This window comes from Hylobates moloch, unplaced genomic scaffold (assembly GCF_009828535.3).
Source record: "Hylobates moloch isolate HMO894 unplaced genomic scaffold, HMol_V3 SCAFFOLD_3, whole genome shotgun sequence".
In the NCBI taxonomy this organism is placed as follows: domain Eukaryota; kingdom Metazoa; phylum Chordata; class Mammalia; order Primates; family Hylobatidae; genus Hylobates; species Hylobates moloch.
The window spans coordinates 71,588,448-71,608,761 of NW_026652278.1; the positions used below are offsets into that span (position 1 = coordinate 71,588,448).

The window sequence follows — 20,314 nt, forward strand, 5'->3', positions numbered from 1 at the left end:
AGAGAGAGAACTGAGCCTCTCCATAAATTTCACTTAAAATGCTCATTTTTGCAGCCAGGCTAAAGAAATCTATCATATAACAATTGGGTCTGCCTGGTTTCTTTCTGTTCCATGTTCAAATCTGGATGTCTTTCTCCAAAAACTAATGATTTCACAGAACTCAAGTTAAACTAGCTACAGTTTTCATTGGGCAAGAGGCCCAGCTTTCTCCGGGCGGTCTTAAATTTTAAATTTCCCCAAGCAGCTTCTTTTTAAAGATCTGTCTGTGCAAAATAACACAGGTTGAGAGCATGATTTTCTGAATTTAGGAGGGGAACACTGAATGCAGGGAGGTAGAGGAGGGAATAGAGAATTCCCCTGCACTCTTAAACCAGAACAGTAGCATCCATATTTGCCCCTGGGCTTGGGGACAGAACTCCTGCCCTTCAGCACAGCTGAGGAAGATCTGATCGGAGTTCCCCAAGTTACCCAGGCATTAAATACTCCACATCAAACCTGAATTTTAACTGCTCCATCAGCTGCAGAGGGACAGAGAGAGACACACACCGTATTTTAAATACATCTTTTGTCCTAATCCCCTCTGAGCTGTAAAACCGGATACAATTAAGCTTTTATATTTTGCAAATGATGAATGACTGACTAATAGGTTCCCCGTGAGATTCAGAACCTAGAACACAGTGTTCTTGAGGCAGCCCAACTGCTGAACCTGTGGTTTCCTGCAGCTCCTCCTTGTCCAGCCCCTCCTCTCCCCTCTGCCCTCCCTGGGGGTAGGGGAGTGCACCCTCACTTTTGCAAGTGCTCACCAAAAACACTGTTATCAGTTTCCCCCCAAAAAACCACAAGTCAAAATAAATCTGATGCATCTCCTTGTCTCATCTAAAGAGGAAAGCAATTTGCTGTAACTGGAAAATCTTGGAGACCTAGGTGTTGAGAGAGCTCCCTATGGTACTATGTGGTACAGCCTCCAGATTCCCTAACACTTAGAATATCCTCTTCCTTCTTTATCCCTCATCTGAATCAAAACTCCCAACAAGACACAGCTCAAATGTTATCTCTTCCAGGAAGAACCCCCATGTCCCCCCAGCCTACAGGGAGATGTCCCTATAACTCTCAGTATCTCTATTCCAGCTGTGTGCATCTACCACAGCACTTATCCGTGGGTGTCTAGATCTCTCTGAGGATGGGTACTATTTTCCTTAGCCAGACAGTAAACTCTGGAGGCAGCCACCCTAGGGAAACTGAATATTTTACTTGGCATTTGTTGGCATTTGTAAGTATTGCTATTAATCTTTTCATGCACATGTATTTGATCAAATCTAGTAGCAGTTTCCTCTAGAAGTGGCACCAAGCTTGGCACAATGGTGCACATATCCCAATTCATTAAATATGTGGTTAATTGGTGATTAACTGATATGAGAATTTCCTTAAGGTTAAAAGTAAATACAACTTGGATACACATATAGCTCGCAATGTGTTTCTTTCTTTCTAAGTGCTTCTATTATATTCAATGAGAAAGATAAATGGTAGAGGGAAAAGGAGAGGAGGGAGAGGGGAAAAGACCTTAACCCGTACCGACAGGTAAGTCATAGCACTCCTATTTCAGAGAAGGAAAGTGGGGTAAACACCTGTGATGGTTAATATTGAGTGTCAACTTGATTGGACTGAAGGATACAAAGTATTATTCCCGGGTGTATCTGTGAGGGTGTTACCAGAGGAGATTAACATTTGAGTCTGTGGACTGGGAGAGGTAGATCCACCCTCACTCTGGATGGGCACCATCTAACCAGCGGCCAGCATGGCTAGGATAACGCAGGCAGAAGAACGTGGAAGGACTAGACTTGTGAAGTCTTCCAGCCTTCATCTTTCTTCTGCGCTGGATGCTTCCTGCCCTTGAACATCACACTCCAAGTTCTTCAGCTTTTGGACTCTTGGACTTACATCAGTGATTTGCCAGGGGCTCTTGGGCCTTTGGCCAGAGACTGAAGGCTACACTAACAATCTCTTGGCTTGAAATTTTCATAGAGATAGCTTTCGGGGTGGCAGGACCTTCTGCCCCCACTGCCTCTTTTGTTCCCCTTCCTGTTCTCTTGGGAAACAACCTCAAATTTCACCCCTACATCCTGCTCCCATATATTTTCATAGAATGACTCTCCTAGCTTCTGAGAAAACTCCAAGCTCTCCCAATCCCACCCTGCAAGGGAGCATTTTGCCAGCCTAGAGAAAAAGCACATTTATTTCTTTCCATGCTTTAAGATGTTATTGGCTGCACATTGTTTTAGTGCAGCGCATAATTACAGAAACTGCTCTGAAAATCTGTATATTTTATCTGTGCTTTATGATACCCAGAATATTCCCCAATTCTTTTTCTTCTCCGTGAACCAGCTTAAAATATATTTTGGCGTCCTTTATGTCATTTTGAAATTGAATAGCCAATTCTTACTGTAATGAAAATACTTACGTGCCAGCCCAGTGATATACAACACTACACTCTAATTACGGCTGTGCTTTAATTAACCTGAATTGAAGAGTGTTATCATTAAACTGCTGGTAACTTTGAGTTATGGCTTTTCTTTAATTTAAAGTAGAAAACACAGATAATTAAGCCTCCAGATAATCAAATGCTTGAGGAGAGCTTCAATGTTTTGGGATGTTCCTAAATCTCATTAAATGTCCTTCCTTTACTGATCATTTCTACCTCTGCTGTATCATTGTATTAAACGAATAATAGCACTAAGTTGTACACATTCTCACTCACATCAGAAGTGGAATATATATATATTCCAGAAACTTTACTGAGCACATACTAAATTATCTGACAACAATTTGTCTCCTCCTTGGGACATGTTCTAAATACAAAAATCAATCAAAGGGAATATTCACAGAGCCACTAGTGCCAGCTCTTGAGCTGGCTGAAGGCCAGTTAAGTTCCACACCACCCAGTGGGTCAGGGTTGGCAAACTCACACAACCACAGGGCCAGGCCTGGGATTTATGTGCAAATCTGGCCTGGTTTAAGATGTCAGGGAGGAGTGACTACATGACTATACTAACCCCTTTGCTACATCAAACTGGAGCCAGTTAGCATTCCGAGGAAATGCAGGTCTTGCATCGTCACATTAGATTTTCTAAAGAAGCCAGAAATCTAGTTTTTACGTGAAATATCACTATTTCGAAATAACAGCAACTAGTTGATATCTATGTGAGTCAAACGTACCTAGTGAGCATCCCAGTTAGAGCCTGTAGGGGGAGCAGTCCTGACCCTTCAAGTTACCCATAAGAGGAACCGACTCAGTTCCCAAGAGCAGAGTAAGAGAGGGGTGGAAAAGCAAGAAGGGCCTGAGGGTTGGGAAGGGAGCACTCTTGTTAGACACAAACACCAGTTAGGCCAGGGAAATCCTACAGCCAAGGAAGGGGGCTTGACGGAGCCCCTGCTGACGCCCTCACCAGCATAAGACTCCCGGCAGGCGCTGGCAGCTCTGCTATGTGCTCAGACCACCACCACATTAGACAGACAAGGCTTCAATTGCCTTTTTATAAAACTAGCTTCCGTTAAAAAGCCTGCTTTCCCCCGGGGCTTTGTATCCTAGGCAGGCCAAGCTCCAAGGAGGGGGAGATCCCCTGGGACGGCCTCAGTGTTCCAGGACCCAATGCCTCTGAATGGTTAACTCCTCTCAGTGGCAGGAAGAGAAATAGCTCTCAAAGAAAGGCACACATGGGAGTCACAATAGGGCATCCATTTTCAGAAAATAACTCCTTCCGAATCAATTACCTATTCACTTTTCCAGTCCATTTAGCATTTAAACTTTCGCTTAGAGACAGGGTGAGAAATTTCAGTAAACAGCCAAACCATTTTGGATTGCTTAGGGCCTGGGCCCAGGGACTGACAGAGTGCACCTGCTGTGTTCAGTGACAGGAGGCTCCAGGTAAACACGAAGCCACCAAGTGCTCCGCCTCCCTCCCTCCTGCATACAGAAAGAAAACCGCAATACAGAGGAGGCCAAGGGCACCCAAGACTGTCCTCTCCTTTGTGGTAAAGCCTGATCAGTTTTGTTTCAATGTCTTCAGACCTCTCTTTTGGTTTGTAAGTAGGCAGGAAGTGCAAGCAAATGGCTTTTCTTCCTCAGCCCAGTGAGCTCCCAGATCCCCCTGTTTCTTCCCAGTGAGAAGAATCCTTGTCAAATCCTTTGCTAAGGTGTCAGGAGAATAGGCTTAATGTTTCACCAACCTCAGGGAGTTTGTGTTTTCAGAGGGCACAAAGACCCCGTTCATCTTAAACTCAACATCTGAGACTTTTTTTATTATTATTTTAGAGATAATAATCACTGTTATCCAGGCTGGAATGCAGTTGTGTAATCAACCTCCTGGGCAGCCTCAACCTCCTGGGCTCAAGCAATCCTTCTACCCCAGCCTCTAGAGTAGCTAGGACCATACGTGTGTGCCACCATACTCAGCTAATTTTCCTTATTTTTTTGTAGAGATAAAGTCTCACTGTGTTGCCCAGGCTAGTCTTGAATGCCTAGCCTCAAGTGATCCTCCCACCTCAGCTTCTAAAAGTGCTGGGATTGCAGACATGAGGACTCTAAGTGAGGAATCTGAGGCACTGTCATGCTTCATGGCAGACACCTGGAGCTCCTGAGGTCATCCCCCATAGGTGACCATCTATTCTACCTGCATACCTGCAATGGCCATGGCGGGTGGCTTTGAACCATCCTGCTGAGCCAGTGCAAAGAGAAGCTAAGACTTGTTATTATTATAACATGGCAGTTGTCTATATGGGGGCTCAAGGCCTCCTTCTGTATATTTGGTTCCACATTTCCTCAGCAAAGGGTGAAAACACTTTGAATGGCTTTATTTCAGTAGCTTCTCTGTTGTCTCTATGATCAGACTTGATGGGAAGACAGATTAAAATTCCTTTCATTGAGGGGCTGGCAAGATTTGTTTTGCCTTATTAGAATCAGACAAGCAGGGGTTTATGCCACTCTTCATCAATGTGTCTACATCACAGAAGGCATGCAGGATAACTGTAGTTCATAAGTTAGCATAAATGATGAATTCGAGTCCAAGACTCTCAGGCCTGTCAAGAAAAGTGGGGCCAGTGGAAATTCCCCCGGCAGAGACCATGTAATGACCCACCCTCCGGTTCATCACATGGGGCCGAGCACATGGGATGCCCTCGGCAATTGTCAAGTGCTCCAACTGTACCCAGCAGAGGTGGGAGGCTTCCTTGCAAGGGGCACATTCAATATCCCTGAGAGCCAAAGAGCATCCAGTTAAAGGTCACTTACTCACAAACAGTAGGGAAGGACAGACCCACGAAGGCACTGGAGAGATATTCTGTGTACATTTCATTTGAGACTCCTTCCAAGTAGTATTTCTGCCACGTGTCTTCCTCAATCTAAAGGAAAAGAACACATGCGGAGAGTTTAAAATATGATGGTGGGCTGTAAAAGGGAAACCTGAGTTACCCTCTTAGGCAAACAAATGAATGCACTGGTTAGATAATGGTGACCTCTTCAGCAATCAGGAACACAGCCTCTGCACCCATATAAAGCCTTCAATGACCCTAAACTCATAAAGTGTGTGCCCTCTAAAACACCACTTCTTTTTTAACCTGTGTGATTTCTTTCCTTTTTCTTTTTTCTTTTTTTTGAGACAGGGTCTTACTGTTGCCCGGGTTGGAGTGCAGTGGATCACAGCTCACTGAAGCCTTGGACTCCTGGACTGAAGCAATCCTCCTGCCTCAGCCTCTGGAGTAGCTGGGACTATAGGTGTGCATCACCACGCCTGGAATTCTTTTTTTTAAGAGACAGGGTCTTGCTATGTTGTCCAGGCTTGTCTCGAACTCTCGGCCTCAAATGATCATCCTGCTGCTGCCTCTCAAAGTCCTGGGATTACAAGTGTGAGCCACCGTGCCCAGTCTTTAATCTGTATGACTTCTAATGGTGTGGAGACATGGGCACTCACCCACATTAGTGGGCAAGGAAATTGATACAACTGTTTTGAAGAGCAATTTTGCAATTTTTTCAAAATTTGTAAAAGTACATAGTCTTTTATACTACAATTCCATTTGAAGTATTCATAGCAAAGAAACAGGAAAACAGAGGTAAAAAAATATACAAGAACATCCTTTCTGTTCATGAAAAATGGGAAATAACCGTAAATGGCACACATACAATGGAATACTAAGAAGCAATTAAAAATTATAACGAAAATGTATACCTGTTCATACAGAAATTCTGTAAAAAGGCACATTATAAAATAGTGTATATAATCTGATCCTATTTTTTTAGATACCCTATAGTTATCTGAATGTTTGTAAAGCCATAAAAAAAAATCTAGGAAGCTTTATATCAAAACACTAACAGTTGTTACCTCTGAGTGGTAGAATGATACTTTTTTTCTCTATAGATTCCTGTATTGTCTGAAGGCTTTTATAATGAGCATGTATATATTATAATGAAACAGTATATTTCTACTTTGCACAAAATGACAGATTTTTCTGACCCCACAAGGAATATCACAAAAGGTAAAATGTTAGTTTCAGAGAGGTCTTGCTCCAAATTTCATTAAAATATGCATTTTTTTCTAAGTAGTCAAGTTTAGCTGGTTTTCCCAGCAACCCTCTTCACGCTAGGCATCTTTGGAAGGATTTCACAATGTAGTGAATCTTCTTTTTTGTTTTTTTGAAACAGTATTGCTCCGTCACCCAGGCTGGAGTGCAGTGGTGGGATCTCAGCTCACTGCAATCTCTGCCCCCTGGGTTCAAGAGATTCTATTGCCTCAGCCTCCTGAGTAGCTGGAATTGCAGGTGTGCACCACCATGCCTGGCTAATTCTTGTATTTTTGGTGGAGACAGGGTTTCACCATGTTGGCCAGACTGATCTCAAAGTGATGTGCCTGCCTCGGCCTCCCAAAATGCTCCCAAAATACAGGCATGCGCCACCGCTGCCAGCTTACAATGGAGTCAGTCTTTAGAAACTGGTGAATTACAAGGAGAATGCTGAGCCACTTTGGGAGCTTAGGGATCTCACAGGCCTCCCTGAGGGAAGGAGGGCAAGCTGTGTGTCTTCGGCTGCAGCCTCTCAGGCTTCCCTTCCAGTAGGGGCGTGGGTAAGAGGATGATGAGAGGAAGCCACCCCGCCAACAGGAAGTGGCTCTTTAGAACGTCTTGTGCTGATCTTGTGGTAAAAGGCATCTTGCCTGCGGCCAATCAGTCAGTTAACTGGGAGAAATGCAACACGTGGACCAGAAGGAGAGCTAGGAACAGTGGGCAAGGGCACACCTACCATCTACTTGGTGATGCTCCAACATACAAAAGCCAGCAAAAATTTAGAAATAAACTGAAGGCTCCATGGCTCTGTGCTTTTTGTCTGCTTTTAGCTCAGTCTGGGTGATTAGATTATGTAGGTTAACCTCATTAGTTTGAGCTGCTTCCAGCCTACTCCCACAGGTTAGACATTAGCTAGGCAGTGCTGCTGGGTATGAGCTGTTTATCTACAAATTGGCCTTCCCCAGAGTGGGGTCTTTAAAAAAAAAAAAAACAGTCACTCAACCAATTCTATTGCTAAATGGTATGATTTTAAAAATTAACTACAATGTGTTTAGCAAGGGATGAACTTTTTAATTTCTCCAAACCATAAGATCTCAATAATTTTTTTCGAATAAAAGATATGCTTGACTTATAAGCAAAGGTCACTAACTCTAACTAATTTGAAGAAAGCCTAACCTGTCTTAGTAAAAAAATGTTGGAATATAGAATATTTGGGAAACAGTATTAGCATAATTTGTTTTATTAATGAATAGGATACTATATGAGGTATCACTAATTACAAATCTCCATACTAGAGCCTTATGGGCAAATAGTATTCCTGAAGTAAAATAATTCAGCCTATTCTTTTCATATGTGTTCTTTTATAATGTGTTGTTTATGGTTTAATTTAAATACAACAACTGATTATCAAAAATAATGAAAATACAAACCTTTATTATTGATCATTGGTGGTATTCCTCAATTAATATGGTTTTAACAAGGTTCTTTTAGTTTTGGTCAGAATTTTCATACCTTTATGTCCTAATGAAGCTATTCTTTATACCAAATTTTATTGTAGGTGAATCACTAAACTTTTTAAATGAGAAGGAACACATTCTTTGTAGGATAACAATATTATTCATGTTTGTTTTGAATTTAGCAAAAATTGTTTTATTGAGTCATTCATTCAGCAAATATTGATTGCATATATTTTTCATCTTAGGATCTGTTCTAGTTTCTGATTAAATCAAAACTGGTATTTACTTCCCCATATTTTTCTCTTTGCTAGAGAAAGCACCAGATGTATCTGACTATGATATACCTCACCACATACATCTGACTTTTACTGATTTTTCCATATCTTTTTTCCTGCAAGTTTGCCTTTGTGGCTAATCAAAAATGCTTGAAGACTGAAAGTCATATAACTGGAAAAAAGTACAGAATGTTCTAGAAAACAAAATGCCTCTTCCACATCCTTGTGTAGACCTGCGGATAGTCTCTACACACTAGACCTAGTAGCATCGAATCAACTGAATAAATGCTGGGGCATTTAAATCCGTTGTCATCGCCATCTGTTTAAGATTTCCACATCTTTAACACTATTTCCATATGGATAGTCAATATGTTTTTGAGGTTTCTGGTAAAGGAATTTCACTTTAAAAAGAGTCTAAAATTGCTAATTGAATTACACTGTCATCTTCTCAAGCAATGTATGTAGTTGGTGGGAATGTAAAGTGGCACAGCCACTGTGGAAAACAGTATGGTGGTTCCTCAAAAAATTAAACATAGAATTACCATTGGATTCATAATTCCACTTCTAGGCATATATCCAAAGGAATTGGAAGAAGGATCTCAGATATTTGTACACTCATGCTCACAGCAGCATTAGTCATAATATCTAAGAGGTGGAAGCACCCCAAGCGTCCATGGACAGATGACTAAACAAAGTGTGGTAATTTACAATGGAATATTATTCAGTCTTTAAAAAGAAGAAAACTCTGACACATGCTACAACATGGATGACCCTTGAAGGCATTATGCTAACTGAAATAACCCAATTACAAAAAGGGCAACCGTGTTATGATTCCACTTACATGAGGTACCTAGAGTCCTCAAATGCATAGAAACAGAAAGTAGAAAGGTGGCTGCCAGGGTTTGGAGGGAGAGGGAATGAGGAGTCATTGTTTAACTGAGACAGTGTCCATTTTGCAAGATAAAAAGAGTTCCAGAGGTGGATGGTAGTGATGGTCACACAGCCATGTGAATGTATCACTGAACTACATGCTTAAAAATGATTAAGATAGTAAATTTTATATGTGTATTTTATCACAATTAAAAAGATTTTAAAAACCCTTATGTATAACATAAGAGCAGGAGAATCAGTAATTATAATTAATACTGAGACCATTTAATCCTTAAGTCATACCAGAACAAGGACAGGAATAGGCCAATCACATCAGAAAAGTCAGGAGTGAGAACCCAGAGTCATTACATCATAGTGCATCACAAACTCAGCAACAGAACTTGTTTTTATACCTACCCAAGGGCTGAAATTATCACCTTCTATCAAGGTTACTTTTCTAAGTCTCGAGTGTGATATCTTTGACTTACTTTGGAAAAGCAAAAACAAAAGTGTACATTTCTCATACAATTCATTCTTAGGACAGAAAAAAAAATCAGTGTAAAATATATTGAATTTAAATCCTTGGCCACACCTGTAATCCCAGCACTTTGGAAGCTGAGGCAGGAAGTTTGAGGCTAGATGTTTGAGACCAGCCTGGGCAACACAGCAAGACCCCATCTCTACAAAAAATTAAAAAATTTGCCACGTGTAGTAGCACACCCCTGTAGTGCCAGCTACTCAGGAGGCTGAGGCAGGAGGATAGATTGAGCCCAGGAGCTCAAGGCTGCAGTGAGCTATCATTGCACCACTGCACTCCAGCATGGGCAACAGAGAGAGATCCTGTCTCTAAAATAAATAAATAAAACCTTGTGTTTAATACTAAGAAAATGAAGGTGAACAAAGAAATCTGGACTAGGTGAAGGGAGTTATTGTCATTATGAACTCCCCTTTTATAGATGATAAAACTGAGGCACAGAGAGGTTAAGAAACCTGCTGACAGTCACAAAGTGAATCCGTGGTACAAACAGGATTCAGAGTTCACACTCTTAACCACCCACCACAAAGACAGAGGTGTAGGGAGGTTGTGGTGTTAGGATTTCGGGGGATGGGGAGGATTTGCTGTGTACAAGTAACAAAGAGGGAAATCTCAAAACCGAAGCCCATCAAGGACTCAAAAGCCCAAACTCTGTAGCCTATGACTTTATGAGACATCTAGCAAGGAGTAATAATCCATTTTGGCTCTAGCTGAAAGGGTGGTTCAAGCCTCCTCTCAGAGCATAAAAGTATGATTTCTATTATACAAAATGGAAACTTCCTAGCCTACAACTTCTTTCCTAAAATAGTACATGCTGTTCCCCACATTTGTGCTGTCAATGTATTTTTAACTGTAATGTGAAGACACACTTCTCAGCAGAAAAAATGAAGGAATGGGACCAAAATGACTTAGGGAAAGGTGCCAGAATTAATTTGCCAGCCATTCAGCAATCAGTCAAAGGCAGAGCATTTCCTGAGGCAGCAATTTATCCTTTGGCTGTCACATCAAACCCCAGCTGTTTTAGAAGAACGCCTAGCAAAGATGAGCAGGTGATGCTCTGTGGGTCCTTATTCATCAAATACACATGGGATCATCAGTGAGAACAGAGGATTGAGCCAATGAACTAGCTTGCCTACACCTCTCATTCACTGTCTTATTTATCTACTCTTCATTATCTAATTTTTCAACCAGTCTAGTTGAACCTCCCAAGCAAATGGTTTCACACCAATCCATGGGCAGACAGCTCCCCCATCAAATGTACCTTCCAACTGGAAACCTCAGCCTTGGCTCCACGGGAAGTCACACCTTCCTGATCCCAGGTTCCATGTGTGTCACTAATGGTGGGTTGGTAATGATGCCTTTTATTTTTTATGCTTCCTCTGATTAGAGTGAAACTGTGTTTCTCTAATGCTAACAGCCCGGTGAATGTGAAAAATTCAACTCTCCTGGCTGGGAGTATGTTATAGCCATCATGATTTCTGTTCCCAGTAAAAAGTCTGAGTAACTGTGTTGATTACAGCCAGATAATCTTGCAAAAGTCCACCTCTACCTGTGAAGTCATGTAAATAATCCCAAAGATTGTCATATACTAGTCCTTATTTAATTGAAAACAGGCATATTCTTTTAACCCAAATATACATTATATTATGCACATCAAAAATAAAGAACTAAAAGGAAATTATAAAAACCAATGACCATTATGTTAATAGCTGCAATAAGAAGAGATGAGTCGTAACATATACACACTAACACTGCCCAAAACGGGTAGTAGAAGGTTAGTGTATTCACAAGAACTTACTACATTTACTATTTTTTAAAAGTCTATCTGAATTTTCAGTGAATATTCTTCCTGTAAAGGATCCACAGTTTTAAATCTTAGAAGTGCTTAATAAGAATTAGCCACATTTGAATGAATATTTTTATATATATATAAATTATGCAACACATTGTCACTGTCCTTTATAATAAGATTGTCTGAAACAGAATGCAGTCATATGAACTGACTGGCATATCTTAGATGCCATTAAAACGTATTTATCATGACCCCACACCCCCCAAGAAAACCCCACAAAATGTGTCAAGTCCTTGCCTAAAATACTAAACATGAAATCAAAATCGATGGGCTCTAAGTTGATGAATGTTTGGGCTGGTTACTAAAATGGATGGGGGGTCATTTGTATACATTCCTCAACAGTATGCTCTGTCAAGGGGAAAAGTTTAATTGAATCTTGCGTTTTCTCATTTCTTGCTGAAAAGTACGATGTTAAGGCCAGCAAGGTATTAAGAAGACTTCATCATGGGACTTGTCAGATTCTCTCCTCCTCTATTTCCCTCTATGTTCCAATGTCAACAAACTTGCCCCAGTTTTTATCAAAGGGCATGTGGTTATCTCCTTCTCCACCCCTTCTTAGCCTCTTCGTTCTTCAGTATAATTGCAAATCCTAAAAGCAATTCATAGAATAAACAAAATGAAATGTTTGAGTCTTGTTAGCTGAGGTCCAAATGATGCCAGCACAGAGAATGCCTTGCCGCACAGCTTTCTGGGGTGGAGCGAACTAGTGATCAAGTTGAAGCCAAAGGAAGAAAGCAGAAGAGAATAGTGATTTGCACCTTTTCAGAATGTATTTCTTCTCTGTGCCAAACTGCATCTCAACGCTGAACTTCTTGGATGTGGACTCAGTTCAGCTGCCTTTCTGAAAGTTGCTTGGATTTCAGGGACTCCATAACAATTTGGCATTCCACAATTATGGCCTATTTCAGAGAGCATTTTCCAGAATGTGTGACTAGGACAAAAAGATCTCAGATTTTTCCAAAGGCTTCAGGACAATGTCAATTAAAACAATTTTGGGGGGATTTGATGGAATGCCAGAAAACTGGTTGCTTCAGCCATGAACAAATAAATAAACAACTCCAAATATTAATTTCAGAGTAGACTTGAGCCAAATCTCTTACTCCCAGCCATGTGGGCTGCAGACTATGAAGTAAGATTTCTTCCATCAGGCATTATGAAAAAGAATCAGCCCACATGAGGTGTTCAGAGGGAGATTAAAAGACTACACCACATGCAAAAGCACCAGAATACATGGTATTTTCCCTCACTCCATTATCCCAACCAGGATTATTTCTGGAAAGACAGAGTGCCAGAAGAACTGAAGGTAAAGGAAGGGTTAACATCAAGAGTGATACGAGAACTTTTTAAAATAATAATTATTGAGAAATTATTTTTTAAAGTGTTACATAGGTGGCAGGAAACTGGGTCCTTATTTCTTTTTAACACGTAGAAGGTTTGCCACCCTCTCCTTAATTTTCTCTCCAATACAGAAAAGGTGTTTACACTTAAGAGACCTTTTTAAAGATTGGCCTATTCACTCTCTGTCCAGATAGGAATTTGGTTTTGCAACCTTGCTAATAGTAAAGAACATATTTACATGTCCTTCAAATAATAAGGTTTCTTAAAAATATTACTGAAAATAATTCTTATTTGGGTAAATTGAGCAGGAAGTAAATGTGTTCAGACAGATGTCTGCCAAACCAACCTAAGGATAGTTCAGCTTCGTATGCAGGGTTTTCAGGGCAGCCCTTCTTACCCCATCTGAGGTGAGGGACCAGGGTTTAGCTTTTATTTCTAATATCCATTCTTTTGCAAAAATCTAATAAAAATGAATTACAGGCCAGGCACTGGCTCACGCCTATAATCCCAGCACTTTGGGAGGCCAAGGCAGGAGGATCATTTGAGCCCAGGAGTTCTAGACCTGTCTGGACAACATGATGAGACCATAAATAAATAAATAAATAAATAAGTAAATAAATAAATAAATAAATAAAAATGAATTACAAAAAAATAAAATGAAAAGACAATATGCAAGGTACAAATCCAAAATTTTTTTCATAGATTCACAATCCATATAAAATTAATCCATCCAATTGCTTTGAAAGTTTCTAAGCACTTACTCTCATCTTCTGTACTTAACTCATCACAGATGAGTATCAAATAGCTCCCAGTCCCCATCTATGGACCATGGACCACACTTGGAATTGTGCTGGTCCACAACATGGCACCACTCTGTCTTAAAAATCTTCCCATAATTTCCCCTGCTTCAGAAAGGCAGAATTAGTCTCAACTAATACTTCACAGAATGAACTTGACAAAACTTAATAGCAGATGTTATCTGAAACAAAGGAAAATGGGGAGGGGATTCTGTGGTGGCCCCTACTAGAATGTGGGAAATGTCGAAGGCACAGATTTTTACCTGAATCTCCACTGCCTGGAACCGTGTGTGGTACATAGTCATAGCTCAATAATAGTTTCTGAATGAATGAAATAAACTTGGGAAGCACAGAATTTAACAAGGCCAACTTGTTTTATTTAATTTTGTTATTTTACTTTTAGCGCAATGCTCCTTAGAGTATTTAACATGTTAAGAGGAATTGTAAATCTCCAAGAAGAGAACATGATTTGTTTGTTTGTTTGTTTGTTTGTTTGTTTGTTTTGAGATGGAGTCTCGCTCTGTCATCCAGGCTGGAGTGCAGTGGTGCAATCTTGGCTCACTGCAAGCTCCCCCTCACGGGTTCACGCCATTCTCCCACCTCAGCCTCCTGACTAGCTGGGACTACAAGTGCCTGCCACCATGCCCGGTTAATTTTGTTTTTGTATTTTTAGTAGAGACGGGGTTTCACTGTGTTAGCCAGGATGGTCTCGATCTCCTGACCTGGAGATCCACCCGCCTCGGCCTCCCAAAATGCTGAGATTACAGGCGTGAGCCACCGCACCCGGCCAGAACATGATATTTAGTCACCGAATCCTTTATTTCAAGGAGCAGCTCAAGAAGATGGGAAATGCTAATCTAAAAACTTCCTCTCCTGACTTCCCACCCTGAAATCTCTGTTTCCCTTGACCCTTCTATCACAAATATGTCTCTCTATGACCTTTTTCAGTTGTCAAAATCCAATGCTTCCTGTAACTTTCAAGTCATAAACTACCTCCTCTCTGAGGCCTTTCCTCATTTCACCAATGTGCTGTGCTGTCCCTGCCTTAATGAGAATAGTAACTACACACATCTCTCAGGAGGCCATGTGGGCTGAATGAGATGATCAGTACAGAATGTTTAGAACAGTACCTGGCACTTAGTAAGTGCTCCCTGTGTGGTGATTAGCATTAAGTACCATCACAGCATTTGACTTCTCTGACATCTGAAGAGAACTACAATGAGGTGGAATTCCATTTCCGTATCGACTGTAAGCTCCTTAAAGGAAGGGCTGTCTTACTCAGCTCTGTATCTTCTAGAATGAGCAGCACAGTACTTTGCAAATAAGAGGTGCTGAGTTAATATCTGCTGAGTTGAATTAAGCAAGATAAAACTGGAGAGAGAGACCTAAAGAAACAAGAACAATTTTTCCAGGCACCTAATCATAAGTAAGCATGAATAACTTCATAGCGTTTCGTGTTGGGGCATGAAATAAACCAATTCTGCTTCTGAGTGTGGAAAAAAATTCTGCACTGTTAGGATCACCAGGGAGTATGTATAACTGGGTCATTTTTACACTTCCTAAAAAACTTCTTACTATGAGCAATATTTTCTGGGAAATTTTTCATTACAGAACATCTTGGACTTCTTAGCAAGTGGCTTATAGTTTTCTAAATTCTAAATCCAATAACTTGGAGGCTTGAATTTGAAAGACAAAACTCTCAAGAACTGGTATATTGCCACCAATCTAACTGGAGTTATTCCTACTAGTTAGAAGTCCTGCCTGCATTCCTCTGGGAGAGGAAGCCCTGTCCCTCCCCATCTCATGCCTATTCTATCTTCCCCATGTGACTCAGCCCCCCTTGTCTTCTCCTTGTCTTCATTTTTTGCATTCCAAAGTAAAGTCAAACAACAATTCAACGGGAAGTAGACTGAGCCCAGGGAAGGTGATATTCGGCAAGTTCATTATTCCTAAATTCTAAAATTGAGGCCAAAACAACTTGATCTTTTCTAAAAAAAAAAAAAAAAAAAAAAAAACAACTGGGAAAAGAGGAAAGGATTTAGAAAGAACATTTGAATCCACATAGGAATGGGGAGCTTGCTTTTGATAACACAAAAAACTAGAGAGTTGCCTGTGCCTTTGAAGGATCTTTAGTATTTTAGACAGTTTGGTGAGAATCCCACCAGCCACTGCAGCTAACAAATGACAAGTTCTCACCAGTGGATGTGTCTGAGGGCTTACTTAATGAAAGTCCTTTGAAACATGGAGTCCAGCGCTTTCTATACTTTGATATGCATGTATATCACCCAAGGGTCCTGGCAAAATCCAGTTTCTCATGCCTTAGTCCTGGGGCGGGGTCAAGTCTATGAGTCTGCATTTCTAACAAGCTCGCAGATGATACTGATGCTTCCCCTATAGGGCCCACATTTTGAGTAGCAAGGAGCTGCTCCCAAAGACTGTGAAGAATAAGGGGTAAGTATTCTCCATGATGCCTTGAGGGCCAGAGATTCAGAAGAATCGATTACAGCCTAAAGGATTTGAACCAGAGATGAAAAAGAATGCTTTCCATGAAGTATTGCTAGATATTGGAGCCAGTTACAGAGAAAGCTTTTAGACAATTAAGCACAAGATGGGTATCCAAGTGTTTGGGCTGTTGTGATAATTAGCCTAAACAATATTTCAGGGGTCCAGATTTATCTACTTAGTCTCTCTCCATTGATTCAGTGACCCTAGTAATAGCTGAATCTCCATTAGAATGTGGGGTTTGTAGCTACAGAAGCAATGACATGACTATATTGAATTCAATTAAAAATAAAGTTTCAGAAAATGGCCCTGATTTGCATCCCTAATTTCTATTCAACTTTCCCGTTTTAGGACACAGTATTGAGTGTGAGGACGAAAACGCTCGCCAACCCAGTCCCGTTTTAGTGACAGCAGATTCTGGGTACTTATGTCTCCTATCGCCATACAATATGGCCTAATAAAGTCGCGCCAAAGAGACTAGATTTCATTTCAGAGCAAAGGGTTCGGTCATAAACTTTTGCTTTCTGGCTGAACAGAGCCATTCCAGCCGTGAGCATAAATTCTGCTAGTTTTAGGTATCAGAGTGATTGAGAAGCCAAATGGGTTATTTGTGAGCCAGGTAGCAAAGGCAGAAGCACCAGCTTTATTGTGTGTTCATTGTTATCTGGACAATCTCTTGCCAGTTAGAGAATATTTTCACAGGAAGTTAGAAGCGATTTCAGAAATTCCCCTCTGCAGTTTCTTAGAGTGGATTTTAGGCCTCATCAAAAAGACATTTGGTTCAGAGATTGAAAGTGGGCAGCCTATAAATTGCTGAGGTATTTAGCTGGGCTTAGCAGTTTTCCTTTGAGGAGGAAACCATGATCCTGAGTGCACACTGAGTACAGTAGGGAAGTGCCTAAGTTCACGCAGCCTCTGGCTTCAAAAAAATCCCAGCCTCATCATGTGCTCCTGAGCCAAGGAGCATAAGCTCTCCAAGCCTTAATTCCCTTCACCTACAAAACGAGAGCAACGCTAGTATCTACCTCCTAGGAAGGCAGCTGAAATGAGGTGGCGCATATAAAGTGCTTAGCAGAGTGCCTGGCAAATAGCTGACATTTGTGGAGTACTTTCTATGCAACAGACGAGCATGTGTTCTAACCATACTAAAAGATGGCATTTATTGAGTGTGTACCTTGTAGACAGTCTATACATGTCAGCTGTCATTATAAGTAATGAGTGATAGTGATAGTGATGATGCTGATGATGGTGATGATAGACAAGATAGCTCTACTGCTCAGACAAAGGAACTATGCCAATTAGATGTGGGGCCTGTGATTCATGGCTTCCTATTGCTTAGCTGCTGCTAGAAAAGGCTGGAACATCAGTGATCATACAGTGGTTCTCTGAATTGAAGAGAAACATTAAGCAGCCTGAGTTTGTCCCCAAAAGACAGCAATATTCTCTGGAGGTCCTCTCTGCCACCCATGGACTTTCCTAATGGCCAATAAGTTAACTCTGGGTAGATATGATGAGAAGGGAGAAGCTGATATTTTGAGGAGACATGATGGTCTCTCAAAATAGAAAATGGATCATGTGTGGGTAGCACCATTAACATGATGCAGGATCACCCAGCCTGGCTTTCTGAAAGGAGCCCTGGGCAAACACGACCCTGATGACCAGAATGACACTTGCCCACATCTCTCAGTTAGTACTCCCTACACACTATTCGTATCTGTCGTTCTCCTTCCTATCAAATGGCTTTGCTACTCACTTCCAGCCTTGCCTCCACGACTAATTTTGAATGGATACCTGGCATATCCCTGGTCCACAGGATGAGTGTGCAAAAAAAAAAGGGGCGGTACTTATTCGAAATATTCTTTTTAAAAATACTTGTCCAGCTTGTATTTGGAGGACAGGCAGAGCAGTAGGTGGGGTGATAGAGAGAGGAATGATCCCTGGCCAGAGTCCTCAGCTACTGACCCTAATAATTTAATCTTGAGCCCAATTTTGCATACTCAGCAAAAGAAAAGTTCTGCAGTCAAGCAGACCCATGCTTTTTAGAAAGCAAGTTATAAAATATTTCTCATTACTTGAACATGCCATTTGGGAGGAGGGGACTCATCCCTCCTAGCCCAAAAACCTTATCAAAGTATTCCCCCAAATAATTTATTAAAGTATTCAAAGTATCTCAAACTTTCTGCCTCCTGAGAAGAGTTCTGGGAAGCACACTTTCCTATTTCTTGTTGCATTTCTAGAACGTTTTACCACTCATTGTAGTTCAGCATCCCCAGAAAACTGCTAGGCAGGCCATCACCCTGCAGTTGGTATAAGATGGAAAGAGGGAGAAGACTTGCTATGATCCTGTTTGGGCAAAGAGACCCTTCCCTGTCCCCATGCTCACTTGTCCCATGAGCAAGTTCAAGTCAATAATACATGTCTATCCACTGAGGTAACTCATTCCAGCACACAGCTGTTCTCCTTCCAGTCAACGCCAGTGCAGAGCTCTCCCTGGGCAAAGCCGCACTTGCTGGATGGGTTTTCATTAACATATGGGAAAGAATAGTCAGCAAGTCTTCACTGTTGCAGACGACTGGGAAAAACCAGACAGATGCACCTAGTTCTCACCTATCCATGCAGACAAAATCATCTAGCCTTATGGAGTGGAGGGTGGATTGCCGGAGAGGCTGAAGGGGTTGGGAAAACCAATGTCGTTTAGGTTGATGAACAATGCTGCTGCCCTAAAAAATGTGTTCAGTCAGAAAATTCTGCTGACTCCGTATCTCACCACAAAGAGCTCCAGGGAACTACCTGACATCCGTCATTTACAAAAGTGTTGGCAACACAAAACTGTAAGCACTGTAGGTAGGGATGCCTTTATGCCACCTTAGAGGGTGGTTTTATATCAGGATTATTCCTCTATCTTCTCCCATCAGTGATCCAATTCCGACCCAGTCTCAAATCTCATCACAAATAGAAAGCCAAACAGTACCTACCTCCATCTCTTAAGAAAGTTGAAGGAGAGAACTTATAGACTGAGGGGTAGCTGCTTTCATATACGGATAATCTTTCAAAAATACCATAAGCTCTTCCATTTTTTTACAGCAGGTAAATAGGGAGCTAAGAGAGGTTGAGTAACTTCCCCAGGTCTTACAGCAAATCATGTCCTAATCAGAGTCTTATAATCCTTGCCCTGTCCCATCCTGCTGCCCACTGCACAGCCGCACAACCCCCCTCACACTTCACAAGCCAGGGATAACAGGAAGGGTGAGGGCTGTGGTAGCAATTTTGGATAATATAGTGGTCCATGGGTACTTATGGCAGGGAAATACTATCTGAGATCTTCAGATGATCAAAATTTAATCCTAGTTAGACTGGAATACCCAATCCCATTCTGAAGGGACATCAAATATTCCTCTTTCAGTTGTTCTTGCCTCTCTAGTCTATTTAAGGAGAAGGAGAAAAAATACTCAACCACAGATAGAAATGTCCTTCTCATTGCCAAATTTTAGCCAAAACAAGAAATCAACAGAAGCTTCTTAAGAAACTATACCTATTTCTCCCAGTCTAGAAAAAGGAGAAAGGATAGAATCCATCACCCTAAAAAGCAATGCCATAGGTATGGGGGCTAGGAATAAACAGACTTCCACAGCCAGACTGACAACAAAGAGCTTCTGCACACCAGCATCAGTGGGCACAGAGATATATGTTACTTCTCAGTGGGCAGAGATACCCTATCTACTTACAGGGTATAGAAAAAAGAGAGGAAGTGATGACTCTCACTCATAAATATTAATTAGTTACATCCACTTCCCATCCTCCAGTGTATACAGAGCACAGCCATCAAGACAGGACACCTGTATTTCTCCGAACATGAAACCCAAATCACTGGGACTGCATCACTCTTGTTACCATGAAATACATGTGGCAGTTAATGATAAAAACCACAAAAATTATACTCAGTTCAAAAGTTTTATTGCATGCCATTCTTCAAGATGGCAGATGGCTGCCTAAATTGATCTCAGTATCATGTTACAGGTGCCCCTAAGTTTCTCTAAATCAGCCAAATGAGTTTGAAGTTGAAACGGCCACCTCACATTGTTCTACCAGGAGACGCACAGGATGCCACTGTAATGCAGTTTGCTGAATTATAGTATTCA

The 20,314-nt window shown here is 41.2% G+C and overlaps 1 protein-coding gene across 30 annotated transcripts in view; it reads right to left on the bottom strand.

Moving 5' to 3' along the window:
- The window catches only part of KCNMA1 (potassium calcium-activated channel subfamily M alpha 1), a 775,685-nt gene that overhangs the window by 169,390 nt on the left and 585,981 nt on the right, over positions 1-20,314 (bottom strand). For all 30 annotated transcript variants that reach the window (XM_032140900.2, XM_058436411.1, XM_032140879.2 and 27 more), the window contains exon 15: positions 5,285-5,394. In XM_032140900.2, the coding sequence (XP_031996791.1) occupies positions 5,285-5,394 (110 nt within the window). The remainder of the gene's footprint in view (positions 1-5,284; positions 5,395-20,314) is intronic.